At 49.9% G+C, this 15,828-nt stretch overlaps 1 protein-coding gene and 1 long non-coding RNA gene across 3 annotated transcripts in view; one reads left to right on the top strand and one right to left on the bottom strand.

Moving 5' to 3' along the window:
• Positions 1 to 1,658: 1,658 nt before the first annotated feature.
• Positions 1,659 to 8,434, top strand: LOC142065617 (uncharacterized). Of its 2 annotated transcripts, XR_012663457.1 has the most exons (3): positions 1,659 to 7,167; positions 7,295 to 7,366; positions 7,460 to 8,434. It is a non-coding gene; the product is annotated as an uncharacterized LOC142065617 (long non-coding RNA). The 2 variants fall into 2 exon arrangements; XR_012663456.1 differs by having other exon boundaries at positions 1,659 to 7,366.
• Positions 8,435 to 10,671: 2,237 nt separating this feature from the next.
• Positions 10,672 to 15,828, bottom strand: part of PAPPA (pappalysin 1) — a 181,284-nt gene continuing 176,127 nt past the window's right edge. Inside the window, exon 22 of the mRNA XM_075111900.1 lies at positions 10,672 to 14,426. Coding sequence (XP_074968001.1) covers positions 14,319 to 14,426 — 108 coding nt within the window. The 3' untranslated portion in view covers positions 10,672 to 14,318. The remainder of the gene's footprint in view (positions 14,427 to 15,828) is intronic.

Here is a 15,828-nt window from a genome sequence, read left to right as displayed (position 1 = left end):
GGTGCAGGATTTGATGTGGCGGAAGTTCAGCCAGAGACCTTTTTCTTCTTGAGCAAAACTTATTTGCCTGATTTGCACCCAGTCAAAAATTCTGATAGTTTGTCCCAAACTGCTCTTTTTTTTTTCCCCTCTCTTCGGTTATGTCTCTTCATTTGTCTTGAGCCATGTTGATGTTGCACATTGGGAAGACCTCCAGTACCTGGTCAAAGTCCCGCTGAAGTTCCCAGAAAACTTTGCCTTGCTGTAGCAGCCTGTGGAGCAAGCGCCAAAGTGTTGCAGGTTGCCTGAGGTCTTAATTCTTAAGCTAAATCCCTTTTTTCTGACAGAGAGGGAGAAGACAGTCACTGAGGGATCTGGGCTATGGCCACTGAGTCACTGAGGCTTGTACAGCACCAAGCACAAGGGTCACGGAGGAAACACAACGCCACGTATGTTAGAACCTCTCTCAGCCCTCAGCACTGCTGCTGCCCGTTACCCATCCGTTTGCCCTTTGGAGGTGGCTGGTGGTCATGGAGTTTGGTGGTGGGGACGAAGGGAGATCACTGTGACTTGCTGCAGACAAACACAGACTCTGCATTTGCCTGGCCAGAGCTCCCGAGCCCCAGGGCAGCTCTCAGCACCCATCCAGCATCCCGGGCACCAGGCAGGCCTGAAGCAGGTCTGTGAGCCGCAGAGAGGCCGGAGCTCACAGATCTTGCACCTCCCGAAATGGGAGACACTGGTGTGGGCGGAGGTGAGGCAATATTTGTTCAGCTTGGCTATTGTGTAAAAAAACCAAAACATAGCAAAACCCTTGAAGTGCAAATGTGCAGGTGTCCCGGCCAGTGCCCGGACTGGCATTTCTGGCACTGCGGTGTTACACCAAGCTGCTCATGTCATGCGCTGCCGTGACACGGTATATGCACTGCTGGGCAGGGGCAAAACGCCTAAACCTCTCTTCGGAGCCACTGATACAGATAACCGGGACTGATCCTGCCCTCCGGACAGCTGCAGAGCGGGCGGTGGCCCCATCGCCCTGCAGGACAGGTGCCCCCGGGCGCTCAGCAGGACACGGCACTCACCGAGACTGCCGGGGCCAGCAGCGACCGCGCAGAGCCCGGCCGGTGCCTGCCCGACGGCGTGTCGCTGCTAGCGCTGGGTGCACCTCCAGGTGCTTTGAAGCCATGTTGTTTTCTCAAGGCTCTGGCCCGCAGCTGTGCTTTTCCCTGTATTTTACAAACATGGTGTTTTATTTTGTTTTCGTTTGTTTTTGCTCGGAGGTGATTCATTTCTCTTGAAAGCGCCGTGCAGCGTGCGGTGCGATGGGGAACAGCCCTGCAGTTTCACTGCAGGCGAGAGCTGGTGTTGACCAACCTAATGGAGAAATTGCTTGTGTTTTCTGTAAGGCAGCTGGCGGGACTGGAGGCAGTCGTGTGTGACGGGGGCTAATGCTACTCGTGGGATTCCTGACCATCATGAGTGTGGTGGTAGGCATTAGGAACAGGAGATGCCAGCCAAAATCCAGGGCGGCTGGCTGGATGCCCTTCAGCATGTTTTGCTCCACTCTGATACAGTGAGCTCCCACACAATGGTATTTTTTTTGCATCTGGGGTACCCATCCCAGCAGCCTCCCTCGGCAGAGCTCAGAGGGGAAGGGGCAAAGCCCACAGCGCGGGGCCGTTTTGCTGCAGCGACGGGAAGGAAACCTTCAACTCTGGTAGCCCTAACTTCTGCTGGGAACAAAACAGGAGCAGCACAAGGACAGGCTGGCTGTTCCCCTGGCTCCATGCTGCAGCCGTGTCTGCTGCAAAGACCAGGGGCCTAATTCTTGCTGCTTACCTTGGAAGGCTGCTGAAGAACTTCACTTCGCATCCTTGGTGAGGCTGGCTGTTGAGTACGGGTATGTATACAGAGCCAGTTGTGTGTAAGCCTGTGCTAATATGTACACAGCAGGTAGAAGAGTCTAGACTCCAGGGCAGGAAGGCTGCGGAGTTTGACGGCTATTAACCTGTCGAGAAGCGCACCTAGCTCCTAGATCAAAGCCAGAAGAGCTTCTGGCTGGTGATGCTACCCAGCGTGGCGTACCCAAGCCAAACAAAACCGAGGAATTCATCGAGGTTACACATCCTCCAGCACGCAGCTGAAAGGAAGGGTCTGTATTTTCTCCCTGGAAACTTTGGAGAATGTTACCCTCTGGCTTTCAAGATAAACAGTTGTAGTCACAGCCCAGCTATTCTGGCAGACGGACCTGTGCCCCATAGTGTGTGTGTATACACACACACGCACACGCACACACTCCCCTGTTCCTCTGGCTCCCTTAGGGAAAAGGGATCTTTGCTCCAAAGCAAGCTGCTGCTGGCCCAGGAGCAGGTTCCTCTTGCCAACCATACCCCCACTTTGCTGTGCCACCAGCCGGGCTTTGGCAGGCCAGGGCCAGCGCTGCCCTGGGTGGGGAGAAGACCAAGGGGTGGATGAAACATGAAAAGTGAGTGGCGAGAGGGGCAAAAACGCTCCATCACCCAGGTTTAATAGATAAACTACCCACATCCATTTGTAAAGCTGAAATTATTTGCCTGATGGCATGAAGCAGGGAAGGGTAACGTGGCATCAGTGGCTGCTGGATGGAGACACCAGCTTTAGGATGAGTTCAGGTCAAAAGGAGCCATCTCCTCCATGTGCCTTTGCAGTGAGTGTATGTGCAGGTAACGCTATTGCTAAAGCAGTCGTGGGTGTGTGCAGCACAGCTGCTCCCTGCGCAGCCTGGCCTGCCTCCCACCATCCAGGGCACCCCACCCAGCACCCCATAAACTCCAGCTCAGCACCAGGAGGGGGTTTCTCTGCAGAGGCTGCTCACTCTTCACCATATGGGTGTTTACACTCTTCCTTTTAACAAACATATTCACTGCCACTTTCAGCACCCCTTGAACGTCCCAGCAGGCACACGCCCTTCTTAAGGGCACCCCAAATCTGCCACTTGTTTGGCAGCTCAGAGCTGGTGACAGCCTCAAGTCCCCTCCCAGGGCTGCGTGGGGCTGCCCCCTCCTGAGGAGCAGAACAGCCCCGAACAATCCCCATTGTCCCCACGGCCATTGTTCCCCACCGCCCTCGTCCCCGGCCAGGCTGCAGCTGGCACGGTGCACAGAGGGGCTGATTGTTTGGGTTGCTGTGCTGCTGATGACACACCACTTTGGGACGGCTTCTTCCCATGGCAAAGGCCTCCTGAGTCAAGTGCTGCATTTGCTCCTTCATTTATTTGTTTGGTTTCTGCTTTTCCTCTTTGTTTTTTTTTTCTTTATTTTCGCTTGGGTGGATGAGGCTCTGCTGAGGCTGTGGAAGAAGCCAAGGGAGTGCCGAGGCTGGTCAGCCTGGGCAGCCCAGGTCCACTCCAATGTGGGGGGGTGGGGGTGCCTGGGGTGGACAAAGCCTTGCAGCACACTAATGCTTAGCCATGACAAAGCCCTGGGTTGTGTCAGATGCCTCGGTGGCCTGCCAGCTCACACCTTGTTGCGCTGGGAGGATGGAAACAGCACATTGTACCTGCTGGGCAGGAGGCAGGATTGGCTCTCCATAAGCTGAACATCACCAATGTGAATTAATTTGTGCACTGCAAGATGCAAAGGAAAAGGTTTCTGGTTTGTTTTTTTGGTTTTTTTTGGTTTTTTTTTTTCCCCCAAGCACACTTGGCCTGCCTGCCTCCCCCACCGTTGGTGGCCGTGACATTAAGACAGGAGGAACCATAGCTCATAGTCTCACCACGGTGGGGGGACGTGCCCTGGGCAGCGCTGGCCCTGCTAGCGCCATTCATGGTGCTGGGCTGGGGAGGGCAAGGCTGTGCCCAAAGGGCTTTCAGCAGCTGCAAAGGCTTCAAGGAATGGTTGTAGTCGGTACGGTGTGTTCCAGCTTTGGCGTTTCATATGGTGCTACGGGGGACCAGGAGGTTTTAAATGCTTGCGTGGAAAGTTTGAGCACTGCAGTATTAATGACGTGTGCAATAAAAAGGATTCCCTTTCCCTTCCCTGCTCCTGCCCACCCTCCCGTCTCCCCAAGCCTGTTTAGCAGCTGCTGTGGTGTGGAGCCTTCACACCTTATGGAAACACAGCGGTGTCAGGGCTCAGGAAGGACCATGTTATTAGGGTGATATCTTGAAAAGAACCTGTTTATTCTCAGCACGTCTGTGCTATGAGGTGAGTGCCCAAAGAGAGAGCTGGGCTTTGAAGTTCAGCCAGAACCATGCCCATATTTCAGTGCTTTCATCAAAAATGCCAGTGAACCTGAAGCATAAGTCAGTGGTGGTAAGGGGCAGCAGCAGCAAGCTTAGTTATGGGGCTCTTAGGCTTCTTTAAAAAACTATATGAGTGAGGGAAGACCTTATAAATGGGTAAAGTGGAAGATAGCATCTTAAAAGCAGGGCAGGGGGTGGCTAGAAGTGACCATGTTGCTGTTTGGACTAGTTCTTCATTCACCATAGGGAAAGCAATCAAAAAGTTGTGAATATCTTTTCATCTGAAAAAAAAAAATAATGTCATGAAAACTGTTTTTAACCACTAACGATCCTTCCCAGGCCTGGAAGAAGTCAGCCAAAAGATTCTCAAGACCTTTAAAACTATTTTGACACAGTATTGCCTCATTTGTACTTAAAAAAAAAATATATAAGACCCTAGCCCTTTGGCTGCATTTTCTCAGAGAACGTAGGCCAGTTGTTGACTTGAATGATGTAGGCAGCTGTTATTCCAAATCAGGGCACAGGGAAAATGTGGGGCCATCATAGTGTTGTGGTAGTGTATGAGCAGCAAAACAGAGAATTCTGGCCTGGAAACTGCTCACTTTTATTCACCTCCCAGGTGTGTGCCTTGGAAACTGAAAAAGTGAAGAAATGGGATGAACGAGTCCAGTAAAAGACAGTGGTGGACCGCAAAGTGTCTGTGCGTGTCTGTCTGTGTGTGAAAGCAAGCGAGCTCATGGGCACACACCTGCCTGTGCACGCACCTGAATGTTCATTTGATCTTCAGATGCTGTTGCTTACATGGAAAGAAGGTTTCTTTTATACTTGGGAGTGAGTTCCCTTTATATTCCAGTCTCTCTACAGTTTTTTTTAAGCCTCTCTGTCTTTTTGTCCAAATTATTCAAAGTTGCTAACAGCCTCATTTTCCTTTACCACAATGACCAATGCCATACTTGTTTGAGAAGCTGTGGCTTTCAGCTGGGAGAGAACTTTGCCGTATGAATTCAGAGCAATTTCCCTGCCTTTCATATATAATTAATGCAGTCAGCTCCTTTTGATTTAATGCAGCCAACAGGAACCGCATCTGGTGGCACAAGCGCCTCGCAGTCACTTCGGCATGTGGGTCTCTTGGAGATGCCGCTGGCCCCGTCTGGGTGACTTTGAGCGTGTCATGAGACCCCCTGGGCTGGTCACCCTACAGCAAGGTGACCAGCAGTAGTGCTACGGGGCTGAGCGGTCAGAGCTGCTGTCCTTGCAAAGTCTCAGCCAGATGTAACATTTGCTGGTGGCCACGAGCCCTGTTGCCATCTCGCAGGACGCTGCCTTCAGACCTTCTTCAATGAATGTATTGATTTCTTTTTTTTCCCCTCTCCCTCTCTTTAGTGATTGATTTCCAGACAGATGCATGAACTGGACACAGAAACTGTTGTTTTGACTGTGCATTTCAATTGATTGTGCTCGGGTGGGTGTGCACATGCTGGGGGTGGGGGCAGAGCTGGACATCGCTCAGCACATGCAGCCCAGCCCAGCAGGAGCGAGCGGCCCGCTGAACGCTGGCTTTATGGGTTGCTCCCATCTTAAGGCCCTTATTAATGCTTAATAGATAGTTCAACACAGAGCCAATTGATTTGTGTATTGCTATAGACACAAACCATTTAATACATTGTTTATGGGCCTTTTTATCTACAGTATGTTCTATTGATAGGTCTGTCTGTGACGTGCTTATACCCTATTAATAATGCATTGACCATTGACAAGGATGGTATAGAAAGCGTGATATGCTCTTGCTGGTGCTCTTTATGTCTCTCCCTGCTCAAGCTATTGCAGTGGATTTTGACAGTTAAAATGCAAAATATCTTTTAGTGAGTGTCTTATGCTAGTGTTAAAAAAAAACCACCCAAATTATTTATTCTCATCCTTCAGTCTATTGCCCTCAAACATCCCACGGATTGAGTGGTGTGGAATTAAGTTATTGTTCAATCCAGAGGGTGTTTAGGCACTGTAGTTTTACTGCCACACTTTCAAAGGGTGCCAAGACGGTACCCACCAGTACAAAGGGAAATGTGTAACAGGGAAAGCATAGTTGCAATTTAACACTCCTTCCCCCATGCACCCCCTCCTTGCCCTCTGCCCCAGCTCCCAGCCTCCATGTCTTATCAGGACTTCCTGGGGAGGTAAATCATTAATGAGTCTGGGAGTTAACTGGGTTAAAAATGACTGCCTTTAGGATCAGGGGGTCAATAAATGTCAGTGCTAAATGGCACCTACCCTGATTGCACGTGCCTCCTCAACGTTTGGAGATGTCAATGCTGAATCAATTCACATTTGGATGCTGAATCAATACAGATTTCTCAGTACAACAGCACAAAGTCCCGTTCCTTGCCTGCCACAGCAGGGACTGAGCAGGCAGCAGGCTGGGTCCTGCACCCCAGCCCCGGCCCAGGGGTCCCGCCGAGCAGCAACGGTGCGGGGAATGCATCGGCAAAGCACGGCCAGCACGGCTGTGACCAAGGGGAGGCAAAGCCTCAGAGAGAGGAAAATCTGGAAAGCTCCTTGGCCAGAATGGGGCCAAAGGACTTTGCCATTAATGACTGTCAACTTAATTACCCAGGGAAGTGGCCCTTGGCTGGGGGCGGGTGGGCTGCACACGCTGTGCAGGGCTGAGCCCTGCGCTGCTGCAGGCTTTGCTGGAGCTGCAGCTCCTCCAGCCCACCCTCCTCTCCACAAACACCTGCCACGGCAACAAAAAGCCACACTTTTGGTAATGAAAGGCCAGAAGTTTCTTACTCCCGTTCAGGTTATGCCACACATTAGCAAGAACTGACAGCCCTGTTGCTTCAGTCCAGCCCTTTTGTTTTGGAGCTGTGCGTTCCCGCGGCCATGCATCGCTGCGCCCACCAGAACGCCGATAAAGGCTTGCAGAGCCCCATTCTCCCGCAGGAGAAAGACGTGCACCTTCGTTGCAGGTGAGGCAGCTCTGAGCAGGGGCCGTGACCAGGATGGGTTGTGACACCGCGCGTGTGCGTGCGTACACTGGGCGCGGGGCTTTATCATCACCAGACACGCGCGCGCTCACTGTGCGTACCTTACCAGGCCTTGGTCTCGCGTGGCGGGACTGCAAGCCCAGCTGTCTCTTGACCACTGGGGACTGCCTTATCTTCAACTGTAAGTTTTCTTGTGTGTCCAAGGGCTTCGCGCAGCGGCACGTTAAGCTCCGTGGCTGCCCACAGTTAGATTTCACCCTTCCTTCTCTCCTAGGAATACCCGAGTCAAGGCAAATTCCTGCTGGGACTCATTTTCTGGATGACCATGTTCTGCACGTGATGGAGAGTGTGAGCAGAGACCCTGGACAACTTTAAGAAAAAAATTTCTTTATAAATATCCAACCACCAAATTGTCAAGCGTCTCCCACACACAAAATCTATGCTGAGCATCAATCTATGAAGCAGGACCTGAACCACGTTGGCAGACCCAAACCCGCTGGAGGTGAAATGGGCTCTTGGGCTGCCACGTGGCTCTGGCCGGCGCTGCCTCCCTCCACCCGCCACAGGCCTCTCCCCTCAGGACTCTGTCGAAACACCGCGGGTTTTAAAACCCCTGCCCAAACGCGAAGCTCAGCAGGAGCCCCTGGCCAGGGTGGCCCGTGCAGCTGTGCAGCCAGATGTGGGACCCCGCAGCCGCGCTCGGCGCTCACCCCCCCCGGTACCTGGCGATGCTCGGGGGCGGCTCGACCGAAAGCAAAGGAGACGTGGCAAGAGCAAGCGGTCCAGTTCAGAACTCTTTAATACAAGCTTATATTGTTTGTGTTTCTGATTCTCTGTTCTCCCAACATCTGGGGACATTAACCCTCATATGTGTGTGAGCATGTGTATGAAGATATATACAAAATCACACAGTTAAATATTTAAGCATACAAGGTATTATATATTTATATAATATAGAACTTTAGGGTATAGGAATCAACAATGGCAAAATATTTCTGATGAATCTGACATAACTTTTTTTGAGTGAAACATGGCCTGTTTTTGAAAGACCAGAGGAAGTTGTTGCTTATTAAAAAGAAGAGAAAAACCTGTATAAAGAAATTCTGTGAAAATGATTTAAAAAACATCATGAACCAAAAAAAGGACAACTGTTAAAAACTGTATTGAAAAAAAAAATAAATTAGATGAACAATTGTGTAAATATAAATTAAAAAAGATGACAATCTTAATAAATAAGCTTTACTATTTACATCTTTATATATTGCTTGGAGACTTAAATTAGATCCGTTAAAAACAAACGAACGCAAAATAAAACCCAAAATCGGAGCAGCAAACGTACAGGCGTGAGGTACAGAATTAAGGGTTGAACTGTATTTTGCTTGTTTCTTTTTTTTTTTTCTTTTCTCTTTTATACAGTAGACCAGTAGAATTCTTGTGAAAATAGATCCTCAGCACTTCATTGGAGTATTGGTTGACGTGGCTTCCAAAAGGTGCCAAGAAAGATTCCATAATAATAATAATAATAACCATAATAATCATAATAATTATAACAATAATAAAAAGATACAATATGATACATAAATATGGAAGAGCAGTTGGTAATATGAATACATTTTTCTCTAGACGAGATCACAGTTTTATTTGTAAATATTACACTGATATATATATATAATATTACACATATAATATTATATATATATCATATATATATTTATATATATATTTATATATATAGTACGGCTCAATCCTGCTCCCAGTGAAGTCAACAACAACAACAAAAACCCCTGTTGACTCGATGGGAGCAAAATTCAGCCTATCATCTGCAGACAGGTAAGTAATTACAGAGGCCGTACAATGCAAACTCCGCAATGGTTCCAATTCCCTCTTTAATTGCTGGTGAAATGTTTTGTTAAAGCCCTGGTTCTTTGCACTCAGAAGATGGAAACTGGTGGCTGAATTATGGCCTCGCTAAACAAATGAAAAACCAAAAGACCAAACCAAACCAGGATGGGAACCAAATGCAACTTGGACTCATTAGCTCCGCATCTCGACCTAACAGGACTAACACCACCACCAAGTAGCACCAAGACTCCTCATCTGACACCTGAAGCCAACCCAAGCTCTTGTTTCTGGCCTCAGAGGAAACGACTGTTATTCCTAATAAATCTTAGATGTGTAGATCAGGTGAAAAGGGGAAAATTCAGTTTGCCAAACTAAGACAGAAACAAAATGTTAAGCTCCACTTTGCTCCTGCTAAAACGACCGGGAGTGTCCACACCAGTTCCCCGTCTGGTGGCAGCAGCTCAGCACCAAACCCCTATTGCCCAAATCAACCGTAGCTCCAGGGAAGTACATCCTGGGCCACCTGGACCTCCCTCTGTTGATGTTTTGGTCACACTCCCACTGAACTCAGAGCTCAAGGTCCTCCAGTGGCAAGGGGCCTGTCCTAGGGCTCCAGTGTGCCCAACACATGAGGTCAGCTGGAGGCAGGGGCACTTCTGCACCCCGGGCGGGGAGATGGCTTTCCCCAGAGGGTGGGATGATGTGGAAGAAATGCAAAGCAAATCAACTCAGTTGCACCACTGAGACCAAAATGGGGCCCACAACCACGAAGATGCCAAGAGCGTATCTAAGCCGGGCATACGGTCCCCTCCCGGTGATACGAACATGCCCATTAGCTTGCGCTGGGGCATCCAGGGATCGGGCAGGGGCGGGCATGACACTGCCAAAAGGCTTGGAATTTCCATGGCATCCAAAAAAGTTCAAAGGCCAAACTGGCAGCTCTGGAACCCCTTTGAGCATCCCAGCCTCAGCTGACTTAATCCCATCCCCTCCTGACTTCTAGCCTGGCCTCGAACGGAAATGACGGACTGGAGTGCGGGAAGGGGACGGTCGTCACCCCGCATCCCGCTCACGGGAATCACCTGTCTGCTCACGTAGCAGCTTTCTCCTTCCCCCCCTCACTCCCAATCTCTCGCAGCTCTTCGGGATTCAGACTGTGCAGTGCTTCTGAGTGCAGTAATTAGAGCACAGTGAAATACTGGATAAATGCGTATGTACAGTTGGATAATGTAAAAATAAGCACAAATACACACTTAAAAAAATAATCTGGAAAAAAAAAAACTCCACCACCCCCCCCCCCCCCCAAACAACAATATACCAGGGGAAAAAATACCTTAGCCTTAGTTCCTGGACTTAGCACAAAGCACAAGGAAAACAAAACCAGACAATGTTATAAAACCTCACGGTACTTCTAGGGTAAGCTACACTTAAGTATCTAGCTCTCTACTCAGCTGGCTGAATCAGTGTTTTCCTTTCAAACACACAAAAATAGGCTTTGCTCTTCTTGGGTTTGGATTATGCGGGTTTTCTTTTCTCCTTTTTTGTGTTTTTTTTTTCCTTTTCTTCCTCTCTGTAAAGCCTCACTTGTTATTTTTTTCCCCCACTTGAATCAGTTGCAGCAAGAAACTTTTGTTGGCTGTTGGGTTTTCTTTTTTTTTCCTCTCTCTTTTTTTTTTCTTTTTTTTTTTTTTTTCTTAAACACAGGTAAAACCTAGAACAAACCGACAGTTACAACCAAGTGAAACCGAAACCGGAAGGGAGGTAGCTGGAACCCGACTCCAAGAGTCCTCTGGTGCCATCCTCCTTTCTCAGCCTGGGCGGGGGACAGCGGAAGATGCAAGAAAAACAGGAGGACACCAGCTCAGCCCGTCTGCGAGAGGGTGGGGAGGGAGAGGGGTAGCAGCTGAGAGGAGGTTCCCACCCCACCGTACACCAGTCTCTGCTTTCTGCTCCAGCTTTCCCTCCCACTGGCCATGAACACCACCCATAGCCAGGAGGCTGGCTGGTGGCCCCAGCTAGGGTGCAGCCTTGGCTCACTGGCTGTGACAGAGAAGATCTTGGCACTGATGTGACCTGGACTTTATGAGCAGCTTAATTTCATCAGCATGAGCACCCTCTCCTGTTCCCCCCCAGCCTTCTTGTTTGATGTTGTCCTATACCACCGGCTTGGTGGGTAACGTCCCCCTTCATCTCCCACCCAATGGCCATCACAGTCATGGAGGGTCTTTCCTGGGGACTCCACTGGGCCTTCAAGGCCCTTAACATTGGTAGTAGATGCTGGAAGGCCATCCAGTTGGCCTTGCCCTGGGCTGGGGGCACAGGGGACAGTAGCTGGGCACATGTCCATGCCCACAGCTACCCTTTCTGCACCCCCTGGGAGCATGGTACAGCACCTGAAATGCAGAAGGCAAAGCTTTGCCCCAATGCAATCTTTTCCCAATGGGGGGGAAAAAATGCCATTGGATTTAACATTACTCAGAGCAGAACTTCTTCTGCTCCTGGTTCTGCCAGCCCTGTTGGAGAAGATGGACCGTGCCAACACAACAGTTGGAAAAAATATCACATAGCAGCATGGAAAGTCTGCCCATGGGAAAGGGAGCCGGGTCACTCCTGGACTGCAGGAGTGAGGCTGTGTTAGCTAGAGGCTGCCGTCTCCCTTGAGCTGAGAAGGACTCCAACTCAGTGAGCAGAGGCTGCCCCTGGCTGGGCAGAGGAGCTCAGCGGGCCCTGAGCTCCTGGGAGCCCACAGCAGCAAGTGGCAATAATGCTTATACAGACAGGTCTCTCCTGGGCAATGTCCTAGGTGGGAAAAGCAGATGGAAAATCTCCTCCATGCTGAGCAACATAGCTGGGAAGGGGCTTTTGCAAAGTGAGCTGCCATCAAGATACATGCAGGACCTGAACTGGGGCTTCCTCCTGGGGCGTAACCCAGGTGGGGTGGAGGGGGGTCATCATGCCAACATGCCTCAGGCATTGAGGACATGATGTGTTGGCGGTCTGAAAGGCTTTTGTGGTTGTGAGCTCTTCTGATGGGCTGGATGGCACATGAAGAAACTGCCAACACAAAAGGGGAGGACAAAGGGACCTGAAGGAAGCAACCTTTTTACGAGTTTTTACTTCCATTGTTAATTAGGTGGCAAGGGATGAAAGTGGAAGTTTTGCCCAGGCCCAGCTTTTGCCAAAGTTCTCTACGCTGGAGGATGTTCAGCCTAACTCCCCAGAAGGAGCCCTGATCCCACTGCGCCTCCCTTTCCTGTAGCCCACCGCACAGTGGGGGCAGAGCCATCTGCACAGCTCCCATGGCCAAGCCTTCTCCGGGAATAACTACGAGCTTCACAACAGAGAGCTCCTCACCTTCTTAAGACAATCACCTCTCCAGGCCCCTAAATTCTAGTTCTTGAGATTCATCTCTGGTTTATTCTGACAGAAACAACCCCAGCAGTGGTTGACAAGAGCCTGGATCCATGCACCTACAACTCTGTCAGTTTTCCATTTCTCGTTCTCCTACCCATCTTTACATCCACCTCCAAGAGCTAAATGACACCCACCCCCCTTACCCTTCTGCCTTGTTCCAGTGCCTAAATGTTCAATCAAGCAGGAGTAGGAAAAAAATCTTTCCAACTTGTCTTTACCCGGTAGATTGTACAAGTCAGGAGAGCCCCAAGGAACAGACTTAACACTTGGAAGGATGCTCTTTTGGATGTGTGGTCTTCCTAGCAGGAGCCTGAAGCAGCAGGAGACAAGCCCAAGTCGCACTGGGATTTACTGGGATGGGTTGTAGCAGCAGCACTAGATGCACTGGGCATCTCAGTGACTCGACATGATGAACCCTACGATGAAATGAAATGAGACCCAAGGGTCTGGCACAACATGTGCCCCCCTGGCCTGAAACAGGAGGATGGAGCTATACAACAGGGAAGTATGAGGTCTGCTGCAGCTAATGCCCTTCCTTCTGGAAGATTACAAGCAGCTAAGCTCCTGGTCTATCAAAGGTGTCCAACCCACTGGCCTGGCAGGTTAATACTGACAAACATGGCCAAAATTCTAACACTGTCTCCTGCGGTCCTTTCCCCACAGCATGTGCCTCCTCCTCCTCTTCCCTTCTCCTGGGAAAACAGGAGCTTGAAGCAGCTGTTAGATATATACCACCATAAGAGGTGGGTGGAGGAGGTCTGGAGAACCACTTGGCTGGATGGAGACCAGAAAGCAGATTCCTTTGGCTGGCTGGTGTCCTGTTTTCTTGCCCCAATGCTGAGGAAGAGACCAGAGGGTTTGAAAGGCAGGTTGTAGGTAAGCTTTAAGGCAGACTGTTTGGTTGCATGGGGTTGTTTTCACCCTGTCCTGACACAGTAAGGAAACGAGTTGTATGGGACATAGCAGCAGGAGTAGCAGCAGCAGACATGCTCAAATGACAAGTGCGGGGGTGAGTTACCCTCTCTGTTCCTCAGAAGCAATCATCCACGTTTGTCGATGCCAGTCCTTAGACTCCCCACTCCCTGACTCCACCATGGGACCACTTGCCCGCCTCCACACAGAAACGTCCCAGCAGCCCTGCAGCTTCCAGGCAGGCTACAAGAGGGCTTTTTGTTGGCTTTTGAGGGCAGGGGAGAAGGAGGAGCTGTACAGAAAGGCCACTGCAGTCTGCTGAGCTCCCTGGCTGGAAGTAGCGTTCCTGTGAGGAGCAGATGCATCCTACATCTCGAGCTGGCTGACCGTCTGGCAAGTCACTTGCCAAGAGACACAGCCCTGTGGAGATCCCACCCCAATCTCAGTGCCCCGAGCATGCGATACCTTGGCATTCAGCATCAGAAAAGGCTCGGCTTGGAGTCCTCCAAGAGCATAGCCTTTTCCATGAACGGTCTGAGTTGTGAGTGCTAGAGAGGGGAAAGTGTTTTTGTGTTGATCATAATCTCTCTCTCTTTCTCTCTTTCCCTACTTATTTCTATAAATATGCGTACATAAATAGCTTGTTTCTCGCCTTGAATCTAGATATGAACTGTTCAGATTAGGTGGGCATAACATGCTGTTTTTATACATGAAAGTCTTCTCGACTTGATTCTTGGTTGTTTGTTTCTTGTCATCACTATTTAAGATATAGTTAATACATAAACCCCTACTTTGAGTTCTCCTTGGACAAAAATTAAAGGCAGACTGGTTGAATTCTAAGGGTCCCTGGTGCAGAAATGCCATCCAGTTGAGCAGCTAAATGTTAAAAACGATACCAAAAAGGATGTGGTGTCTCTCCTAGCCTGCCTTGAGCAGTGTGGTCCTCCATTCCACGTCTGTTGGCATTACCCAAGACTGAAGCCGCGGAGGTCTTTCTGATTGTGCTCTTGGGCATTGGGGTCCCGACAAGCACACTCTCCTTGTAGGTCACAGGACATAGGGAATGGAGTAACCTGTGGAAGGAGACCAAAGACACAGAGACATGAAGGAGTGTACACACCTCCAGCACCCTGGACACCAAACGAGACCTCTGGAGTGATCTTCAGAGATCAGCTGCAGCCTTCAGCTGTGTGAATTTTTTTACAGTGATTTATTTTACTGCTGACCTGGTGGCACACTGAGGTGTCAGGTAGCTACCTGTCCACAAGAGAGGCTGGGAAAAGTGTAAAGAAGAACTTGTTCAACTCCTGCAGCTACTAGTCAGCAAAGACTCCCATAAGAGCTCGCATCAGGCACATGAACATAGCTGGCTAGGGAGACATGTACTTCCCCGGTACTCGGGGGCTTTTTGGGGCACTTACTATGATGCCCAGATCACGTTACATTGCCAACCTTTTCTGAAAAGCTATCTTTACCCCAAAGGCTACAAACACTAAATGACAGGAAAGTTACAAACCCCTCATCTCACATGACCAACTCAAATGATAACCAAACACAACTGGGTCCAGCAGGTCCGAACTCCGGTCCTCCCGTAGCATTCCTATCCACCTCCAGCTCGGGGGTTTCGGTGAACCCTACTCCTGGGCCATAATCTCCCCTCTGTAGGGTACCACTTTACAGTAGGGCCCTTTGGCTTGGGTGCTGCTGCCGTGCCCAAGTCCATTTGTGCACTTAACTGTGAATGTTCTCGGTTTCAATTCCTCAGGGCAGGAACCAAACACTACCTAGCAGGTCAGTGAGGCTGTAATGCAGCAGAGAGACTTCTCTAAATACATGTTGTGTTTAAGGTCAAGAGATGCAGTTAATGGGCACTGAGGAACAGCAAAAGAATGCAAGGAAGAGACTGCTACGTGCATGTTCTGTCATCCGTCCATGATATTCCTGGAGAAGCGTGGGAAGGAGCTGAAAGAATAGCCTACAGTGCCTGGCTAGCGGAAGTTGATTTTGGCCTATTGCATCATGGTATTGACATGAAGAAAAGGGGGTGGCAGTGGAACAGCGTCTTGCTTGCCCTGAAGTGAATTCCCAAGAATTTCTCCCATCTGCACAGACTGAGCAAATGACCTCATTCCCCTCCTTTACGCTCCTTCCAAGACAGTGCCACAACCTGTTCCACCCTTCCCGGCGAGGGCTGCACGCGCACGTTCCGTCTGCTTCCCTTGGCTTTGCTGCCACATGTTTGCTCTCTCTTTCACAAACACATTTCTCCAGGCTATGAAGCGTGGGTCTGCCTGTTCCTTATGTATCATCAACAGCACATCTAGGAATGTGGACCAAGCGCTGTGCATGAACACATAGCTGTCATTTCCACCTCGACTTTCCATACGTGTCCCTGCATGTCCATCTCTAGCATGCCTTTCTCCTGATGCACACAAGAATGGGATGGAGAGGTGTGGATCTTTATTTCACAACTGG

Source organism: Phalacrocorax aristotelis, chromosome 17 (assembly GCF_949628215.1).
Source record: "Phalacrocorax aristotelis chromosome 17, bGulAri2.1, whole genome shotgun sequence".
Taxonomy (NCBI): domain Eukaryota; kingdom Metazoa; phylum Chordata; class Aves; order Suliformes; family Phalacrocoracidae; genus Phalacrocorax; species Phalacrocorax aristotelis.
Note: the sequence above shows the minus strand (reverse complement) of the source record. Positions and strands in the feature narration are given on the sequence as shown.